General features: G+C 33.7%; 1 protein-coding gene across 1 annotated transcript; it reads right to left on the bottom strand.

Annotated features, from left to right (window-relative positions):
* Positions 1–479: 479 nt before the first annotated feature.
* Positions 480–9,715, bottom strand: LOC143051459 (interferon-gamma-inducible GTPase 10-like). Its single transcript, XM_076224345.1, has 2 exons — positions 9,622–9,715; positions 480–1,907 (listed from the first exon to the last, which is right to left on the bottom strand). The coding sequence occupies exon 2, from the start codon at positions 1,903–1,905 to the stop codon at positions 706–708; it is 1,200 nt and encodes a 399-aa protein (XP_076080460.1). The 5' UTR covers positions 1,906–1,907; positions 9,622–9,715; the 3' UTR covers positions 480–705.
* Positions 9,716–10,436: the final 721 nt, after the last annotated feature.

Raw genomic sequence — 10,436 nt, 5'->3', positions numbered from 1 at the left:
TCTTTCAATTTTAGCATTACATATAGTGGGAGCTGAGGGTGAATCAAACAATTTTTTTTATTCAGGGTCAAAAACAAATTATTTTTTCTCCAAAAACTGAAAACAAACCTGTTTTTCCAAAAAAAATCCATAGCCCCCCCCCCCCCCCCCCCCCCGAAAATCAAATGGTTGCTGCCTTAAGAAAACAACAATTCCTAGTTAGTAGATAAAGTTGACATTTGTTTTAATCTGAATACCTACATTATGTTAAAATCAGAAGTGGTAGACAACTTTTGATGACCACTGACGGATCCAGAAATTTTCATAAGTGGGGGCCCACTGACTGCCTTAGAGCTTAGAGGGGTCCCGCTCCAGTCACGGTTCAGTGATTCCCTATATAAGCAACCAAATTTTCTTTGCCGAAAAGGAAGGGCCAGGGACACATTAACACATTCCCCATTTCCATTCTCAATTTTATTAACAGAGACATAATAACCCGGATGTGACCTTCAACAATGAGGCAAACATATCGTACAGTCATTACGTTTTACAGTAAACAACAATTACAAGGCCCGATATAACAACATGACAAACATGTTATTGTTAATTAAAATGACTATACATGACAGGACTGTTATTGCAGCAACTACATAAACTCAAAACTAACATTGCGTGGTTTTTAACTAAATATAAATCTAGTACAACATTCGGTTTATCTAAACACTTTTATACTTTGATATCCTGTTTATCCATCACAAATCTATAAACTATACGAGCGTCATCTCTAAAATTGTCAAGAGTACGACTTAGGTAGCGATACGTAAAAACTGCCGATGTCCCAGCAGAAACAATTGATCCGATTATAGGTAGGAATATGTCGGCAACAGATTCTATTGTAAATATTGCTACATATTTTCCTAATTGGGCAATAATGACTTTTGCCAAATCCATGCCAGGAAGATCCTGAATATGAAAACTAGCGCAATTTAATATTTTACGATGCAATCCATCCAAAGCCTCTAGCCTTTCTTTTGAGAGACCAAAAACATTAATATAATGAACAACTTCTTCTACTAATAATGCTAGATTTGCAACAACGTCTAATCCGGGTACTGGAGCTGCTGCTATGCAAGCAGCAGCCAATGTAGCCAGTTTTATTCGTTTCCTCAATGTTTGGTACTTTAAATCTATCACATTTTCCGTAAGTGTTGGCAGTGAATACATAAAAGTTTCAAATTTAGGTGGTGGCAAACATTTTTCGATATGGTGTAGCAGATTTTCCCAATCTCCTGTGTCTTTCCTTTTGCTAGATATAAGAAAAATTGCATCGGAATTCTTCAGATGTTCATAACGTGATATCTGTTCCTTAATTTGTTCTCTAATTGCTGGAATTACTTCTTCCTTCCTCTTACCGTCATCTTCCGCATTTCTCAAATCGTCATCAATTTTTGACCTCACTAAACAAAATGGCTTTTTAATTTCTACTAATTTACAGACCAGGAAATAGTCATCTTCACTTACAACTTTGTCAAAAAATATGAAAAAGTAATCATATTTCCTTAATTGCATATCTGCTATGTATGTTTCTTTTTTAAATTCCATTGTTCCAACTCCTGGTAAGTCATAGAAAACTATTCTTTTATTCTGTGGATTCTGGTAAGCTGTTGGCTCTTTTGTAGTGTTTCCACTTCCAGATTTAGCGAATTTTTCATCAGTTGGTTGGACATCTCTGATTTTATTAATAAACATTGATTTTCCTGTAGCGGACCTTCCAGTAACGGCAAATAATACTTTTTCTTCTTTCCATTGATTCACATTATCCTTAAGATACTGTGAAACTGCAGCCGGTCCTTGTCTTGTTGCTATTTGCTTCAGTTTTTCAAATTTTCCATCTGCTATCACTTCTTTTGATTCTGCTTGTCCCATTTCTGCAAAAATGTGTGAAATATATCGAAATAAAAAAACGCACTGTGGTACTACACATTGTTTCCGTATATTAGAACGAGTTGTTCATTTTTGCACAAGAAATATAAATCAGAGAAACAACAGGTACGGTTTTCTCCTGTCGTTTTTAACTTAAACCTCGAATTTGACATACGTGGTCATTGGTTACACACTGTGGTACTACACATTTTTGTCGGTATATTAGGATGGGTTGTTTATTTTTGCACCAAAGTTTAAAGGTATTTTTGTAGTATTGAAGTTCTCGCTGTGATATGTAAAGCAGGATCTGTTTCTACATCCGGAGCACCTTGAATCACCCCTAATTTTTTATGGAGTCCCTATTTGTGACATTTTGTTCACGCATCATTGTCCATACAATTGAAATTAATGCGACTGTCGTACAAGTTAGAGGTTTAGCGCTATAAAACCAGGTTTAATCCACCATTTTCTACATTTGAAAATGCCTGTACCAAGTCAGGAATTTGACAGTTGTTGTCCATTTGTTTGATGTGTTTTATTATTTGATTTTGCCACTTGATTAGGGACTTTCCGTTGTGAATTTTCCTCGGAGTTCAGTATTTTTGTGATTTTACTTTTTTCCACCATAAATATAAATTAAAGAAACAGCAGATACGGCTTTCTCCTCTCATTTTTTTTTACATAAACCTCGAATTTGACATACGTGGTCATTGGGTTACACACTGTGGTACTACACATTTGTGTCCGTATATTACGATGGGTTGTTCATTTCTGCACCAAAGTTTAAAGGTATTTTCCATTAGAACTATAAATTTAAGAAACAACAGATACGGCTTTCTCCTTTTTTTTACTTATATCTCGAATTTTCCATCTGCTATCACTTCTTTTGATTCTGCTTGTCCCATTTCTGCAAAAATGTGTGAAATATATCGAAATAAAAAAACGCACTGTGGTACTACACATTGTTTCCGTATATTAGAACGAGTTGTTCATTTTTGCACAAGAAATATAAATCAGAGAAACAACAGGTACGGTTTTCCTCCTGTCGTTTTTAACTTAAACCTCGAATTTGACATACGTGGTCATTGGGTTACACACTGTGGTACTACACATTTTTGTCGGTATATTAGGATGGGTTGTTTATTTTTGCACCAAAGTTTAAAGGTATTTTTGTAGTATTGAAGTTCTCGCTGTGATATGTAAAGCAGGATCTGTTTCTACATCCGGAGCACCTTGAATCACCCCTAATTTTTTATGGAGTCCCTATTTGTGACATTTTGTTCACGCATCATTGTCCATACAATTGAAATTAATGCGACTGTCGTACAAGTTAGAGGTTTAGCGCTATAAAACCAGGTTTAATCCACCATTTTCTACATTTGAAAATGCCTGTACCAAGTCAGGAATTTGACAGTTGTTGTCCATTTGTTTGATGTGTTTTATTATTTGATTTTGCCACTTGATTAGGGACTTTCCGTTGTGAATTTTCCTCGGAGTTCAGTATTTTTGTGATTTTACTTTTTTCCACCATAAATATAAATTAAAGAAACAGCAGATACGGCTTTCTCCTCTCATTTTTTTTTACATAAACCTCGAATTTGACATACGTGGTCATTGGGTTACACACTGTGGTACTACACATTTGTGTCCGTATATTACGATGGGTTGTTCATTTCTGCACCAAAGTTTAAAGGTATTTTCCATTAGAACTATAAATTTAAGAAACAACAGATACGGCTTTCTCCTTTTTTTTACTTATATCTCGAATTTTCCATCTGCTATCACTTCTTTTGATTCTGCTTGTCCCATTTCTGCAAAAATGTGTGAAATATATCGAAATAAAAAAACGCACTGTGGTACTACACATTGTTTCCGTATATTAGAACGAGTTGTTCATTTTTGCACAAGAAATATAAATCAGAGAAACAACAGGTACGGTTTTCTCCTGTCGTTTTTAACTTAAACCTCGAATTTGACATACGTGGTCATTGGGTTACACACTGTGGTACTACACATTTGTGTCCGTATATTACGATGGGTTGTTCATTTCTGCACCAAAGTTTAAAGGTATTTTCCATTAGAACTATAAATTTAAGAAACAACAGATACGGCTTTCTCCTTTTTTTTACTTATATCTCGAATTTTCCATCTGCTATCACTTCTTTTGATTCTGCTTGTCCCATTTCTGCAAAAATGTGTGAAATATATCGAAATAAAAAAACGCACTGTGGTACTACACATTGTTTCCGTATATTAGAACGAGTTGTTCATTTTTGCACAAGAAATATAAATCAGAGAAACAACAGGTACGGTTTTCTCCTGTCGTTTTTAACTTAAACCTCGAATTTGACATACGTGGTCATTGGGTTACACACTGTGGTACTACACATTTTTGTCGGTATATTAGGATGGGTTGTTTATTTTTGCACCAAAGTTTAAAGGTATTTTTGTAGTATTGAAGTTCTCGCTGTGATATGTAAAGCAGGATCTGTTTCTACATCCGGAGCACCTTGAATCACCCCTAATTTTTTATGGAGTCCCTATTTGTGACATTTTGTTCACGCATCATTGTCCATACAATTGAAATTAATGCGACTGTCGTACAAGTTAGAGGTTTAGCGCTATAAAACCAGGTTTAATCCACCATTTTCTACATTTGAAAATGCCTGTACCAAGTCAGGAATTTGACAGTTGTTGTCCATTTGTTTGATGTGTTTTATTATTTGATTTTGCCACTTGATTAGGGACTTTCCGTTGTGAATTTTCCTCGGAGTTCAGTATTTTTGTGATTTTACTTTTTTCCACCATAAATATAAATTAAAGAAACAGCAGATACGGCTTTCTCCTCTCATTTTTTTTTACATAAACCTCGAATTTGACATACGTGGTCATTGGGTTACACACTGTGGTACTACACATTTGTGTCCGTATATTACGATGGGTTGTTCATTTCTGCACCAAAGTTTAAAGGTATTTTCCATTAGAACTATAAATTTAAGAAACAACAGATACGGCTTTCTCCTTTTTTTTACTTATATCTCGAATTTTCCATCTGCTATCACTTCTTTTGATTCTGCTTGTCCCATTTCTGCAAAAATGTGTGAAATATATCGAAATAAAAAAACGCACTGTGGTACTACACATTGTTTCCGTATATTAGAACGAGTTGTTCATTTTTGCACAAGAAATATAAATCAGAGAAACAACAGGTACGGTTTTCTCCTGTCGTTTTTAACTTAAACCTCGAATTTGACATACGTGGTCATTGGGTTACACACTGTGGTACTACACATTTTTGTCGGTATATTAGGATGGGTTGTTTATTTTTGCACCAAAGTTTAAAGGTATTTTTGTAGTATTGAAGTTCTCGCTGTGATATGTAAAGCAGGATCTGTTTCTACATCCGGAGCACCTTGAATCACCCCTAATTTTTTATGGAGTCCCTATTTGTGACATTTTGTTCACGCATCATTGTCCATACAATTGAAATTAATGCGACTGTCGTACAAGTTAGAGGTTTAGCGCTATAAAACCAGGTTTAATCCACCATTTTCTACATTTGAAAATGCCTGTACCAAGTCAGGAATTTGACAGTTGTTGTCCATTTGTTTGATGTGTTTTATTATTTGATTTTGCCACTTGATTAGGGACTTTCCGTTGTGAATTTTCCTCGGAGTTCAGTATTTTTGTGATTTTACTTTTTTCCACCATAAATATAAATTAAAGAAACAGCAGATACGGCTTTCTCCTCTCATTTTTTTTTACATAAACCTCGAATTTGACATACGTGGTCATTGGGTTACACACTGTGGTACTACACATTTGTGTCCGTATATTACGATGGGTTGTTCATTTCTGCACCAAAGTTTAAAGGTATTTTCCATTAGAACTATAAATTTAAGAAACAACAGATACGGCTTTCTCCTTTTTTTTACTTATATCTCGAATTTTCCATCTGCTATCACTTCTTTTGATTCTGCTTGTCCCATTTCTGCAAAAATGTGTGAAATATATCGAAATAAAAAAACGCACTGTGGTACTACACATTGTTTCCGTATATTAGAACGAGTTGTTCATTTTTGCACAAGAAATATAAATCAGAGAAACAACAGGTACGGTTTTCTCCTGTCGTTTTTAACTTAAACCTCGAATTTGACATACGTGGTCATTGGGTTACACACTGTGGTACTACACATTTTTGTCGGTATATTAGGATGGGTTGTTTATTTTTGCACCAAAGTTTAAAGGTATTTTTGTAGTATTGAAGTTCTCGCTGTGATATGTAAAGCAGGATCTGTTTCTACATCCGGAGCACCTTGAATCACCCCTAATTTTTTATGGAGTCCCTATTTGTGACATTTTGTTCACGCATCATTGTCCATACAATTGAAATTAATGCGACTGTCGTACAAGTTAGAGGTTTAGCGCTATAAAACCAGGTTTAATCCACCATTTTCTACATTTGAAAATGCCTGTACCAAGTCAGGAATTTGACAGTTGTTGTCCATTTGTTTGATGTGTTTTATTATTTGATTTTGCCACTTGATTAGGGACTTTCCGTTGTGAATTTTCCTCGGAGTTCAGTATTTTTGTGATTTTACTTTTTTCCACCATAAATATAAATTAAAGAAATAGCAGATACGGCTTTCTCCTCTCATTTTTTTTTACATAAACCTCGAATTTGACATACGTGGTCATTGGGTTACACACTGTGGTACTACACATTTGTGTCCGTATATTACGATGGGTTGTTCATTTCTGCACCAAAGTTTAAAGGTATTTTCCATTAGAACTATAAATTTAAGAAACAACAGATACGGCTTTCTCCTTTTTTTTACTTATATCTCGAATTTGACATACGTGGTCATTTCAATACCTGAATCTATTATAAACGAGACTACTTTAATTTCGAAATTATATATTTCCGCCACATTACCAGCAACATACCAACTTCAACTGCATATGTAACATACATTTCCCAATTCATTCGGTATTCAGTAGCTTGAGGATTCTACCTCAGGAATATATTACCTTAGCTGTATTTGGCAAAACTTTTAGGAATTTTTGGTCCTCAATGCTTTTCAACTTCGTACTCTATTTGGCCTTTTAAACATGTTTGATTCGAGCGTCACTGATGAATCTTTTGTAGACGACACGCGCGTCTGGCGTAAATATAAAATTTTAATCCTGGTATCATGATAGTTTATTTGCTACATAGACTTTATAAATAGTCACCAGTTTCTGATCAGAACATTGATGAACTAGGGTTATGTCAAAGAACGTCTCGTCCTTTCTCTAAACAAATCTTCGGCAGATACCAAACCCTTGTTGATATATATTCCGTATCGATTTAACAAATGATACATGATGCCCCGTTTCCGTTCTTAATTTCATGATGGTCCTGAATTTAAGATTTCGGTACTGACGTTGTTGATCATCTGAATTCAGTGCTATACTGTTCTTTTTGTTTGTCTTTGTATATTCGTAACCTTTACTGTTTATAGATATAAAAAGATAACTGACAATGCCATTGCAAAAATTAAATGTTTTAATCAGGGGACAACTTTGAAATCAATTATATATTACAAAACAATTGTCTTTACAATTAGTAACTAAAAGTAACTTTTATAATAATTTTCCTGCAGTGTTACATGTTTCAACGAGTTTTAATTCATGATACTAATAACCCAGATGTCCTTCTGTCAAAAGATAATTCATCTTCAAAAGTTAAAAGAATATATATATTTTGTAGTTTATTGAATTTATTGAAATAACAAAAATAATTAGTCACAAATAGTCACATCGAGTGCCAACTAATAGCTCTCTTTTCACTAAAATCCGAATATATGTTTATATATTGCTTAAATATTATGGAGATAATTGGCTTCTTCCGAACTACAACAATCATTAGTTTTTCGAAAAATTCAAAGTTTTGTTAACAGGAAATTTATAACTAGAGGCTCTAAAGAGCCTGTGTCGCTCACCTGTATTTACTGATGCTTTGGAAATCATGTAAAATTAGGTTAAAATCATAATTTATAGTATAAGATATCATTAGATACTATAATAATATCTAGGATAATAGCAAAAAACTGCAAAATTTCCATAAAATAACTAACTCAGGGGCAGCAACCCAACAACTGGTTGTCGATTTTGTCTGAAATTTCAGGGCAGTTATATCTAAATCTGATAAACATATTTGCCACCAGTCAGATTTGCTCTAAATGCTTCAGTTTCAGAGATATAAACCAAAAATTGCATTTTACCCTATGTACTATTTTTTCTGCCGACTTGGTTTACTTGCGTCAGGGTCATCGGACACATTTTTTAAACAAGAAACTCTTATGATGATTGTGGACAAGTTTGGTCACATTTTGTCTCATTAGTTTCAGAGGATAAGATTTTTGTAAAAGATTACAAAAATTTAAGAAAAATTGGTAAAATTGACTATAAAGGGCAATAACTCCTGAAGGGGTTAACTGACCATTTTGGTCGTTTGACTTATTTGTAGATCTTACTTTACTGAACATTATTGCTGTTTACACTTTATCTCTATCTATAATAATATTAAAGATAATAAACAAAAACGGCAAAATTTCCTTAAAATTACCAATTAAGGGGCAGCAACCCAACAACAGGTTGTCTGATTCATCTGAAAATTTCAGGGCAGATAGATCTTGACTTGATAAACAATTTTACCCCATGTCAGATTTGCTTTGGTTTCAGAGTTATTAGCCAAAATCTATATTTTACCCCTATGTTCTATTTTTAGCCATGGCGGCCATCTTGGTTGGCTGGCCGGGTCAACGGAAACATTTTTTTTGAACAACATACCCTAATGATGATTGTGGACAAATTTGGTTAAATTTGCATTAGTACTTTTCAGAGGAGAAGAGTTTTGTAAAAGATTACAAAACTTTACGAAAAATTGTTAAAAATTGACTATAAAGGGCAATAATTCCTAAAGGGGGCAATTGATCATTTTGATCATGTTGACTTATTTGTAGATCTTACTTTGATGAACATTATTGCTGTTCACAGTTTACCTCTTTCTATAATAATATTCAAGATAGTAACCGAAAACTGCAAAATTTCCTTAAAATTACCAATTTAGGGGCAGCAACCCAACAACGGGTTGACCGATTTGTCTGAAAATTTCAGGGCAGATAGATCGTAACCTGATAGACAACTTTACCCTGTCAGATTTGCTCTAAATGCTTTGGTTTCAGAGATATAAGCAAAAAATCTCTATTTTACCCCTATGTTCTATTTTTAGCCATGTCGGCCATCTTGGTTGGTTGACCGGGTCACCGGACACTTTTTTTAAACTAGATACCCCAATGATGATTGTGGACAAGACATTACGAATCCAAAGTACACCGGCAGTGTTGATCTTAGTTTTGACTAATATTCTGCGGTATTTTTTATGATATAGTTCAAATGTTTTATATGTACATATTTGGCATCATTTATTCATTTTTCATTCAGACGTCATCATTCTTCAACAACATCCCTAGTAGTTGGGTTTTTCATGCTTATTATAATCAATTTACATGTCTTTTACGTAATGTAGACAAAAGGTTAATAAATATTCATATGTCGAAATAAAACAATGGTAAAAACGAATTTTCAAAACGACGAAAAGAAAAATAATATTTTACGCATTATAGAACACAAATCTCAATGAGTGGAACATATTATATTTTTTGTAAGGCTTACCTTGTTTGCCACGAATACTGGGAAAAGTGCGTCGTTTGGTTAAAATCAATTTATGTAAGGTTCACAATATGTTATCTTCGAATCATTGATTACAGTATAAAGTAATTTTTGGTTCGCCGTCAACATGTTCAAATATTATCTGTTTGCCTGCACATGTTATTTAATTTGTCTTTTGCATAAAATGTTACAATTGTGTATACTTAGATTGAATTTTCAAAAAAATAATTACAAAACGTAAAACCTATATGATTTGCTCATTAAAGTCATAATTAAGAAACCTCAAAAAAAATAAAAAAAATAATGCATATGTGTTTTTTTATAACTCAATGGATAGTTTTCATTATAAAACTTATGTACATATACTTTTTTCTGATTTTTTTTTTGAATTTGTTCATATTTAGAAGAAGTTTACTTTATTTTCATTGCTTCCTTCCAGGAAGCAATTCCCCAACATATTTTCCGTATGCAAAGTGACCTCAGTGTGACCCATCTCGTAAAAATTCGGTGATCGCAATACGCATAGATGTCCTTAAAATAAACTATTATCTGATTGTGCATGTTAAACACGTGCTCAATATCCATGCTTTTTGTTGATTGTTGACAAACAGGTAACAATCGTTAAACTTCGGCTTCATAACACGAACTTTAATTACCTGCCATATTTTCACAACAACACTGATCGATTGAAAAACAAATTGACGATTATACGAAATGTATGCGAAAAAAAATGATAAAATCCTGCACAGAAGACTAAGTTTATGAAGTTTGTATGCATTGGTTCAAAAATTGGATTAACATTATTTTTTACCGGTCAC

The sequence above is a fragment of the Mytilus galloprovincialis genome, chromosome 11, assembly GCF_965363235.1.
Source record: "Mytilus galloprovincialis chromosome 11, xbMytGall1.hap1.1, whole genome shotgun sequence".
In the NCBI taxonomy this organism is placed as follows: domain Eukaryota; kingdom Metazoa; phylum Mollusca; class Bivalvia; order Mytilida; family Mytilidae; genus Mytilus; species Mytilus galloprovincialis.
The sequence above is the reverse complement of the archived record's forward strand: the minus strand, read 5'-3'. Positions and strand labels throughout refer to the sequence as shown.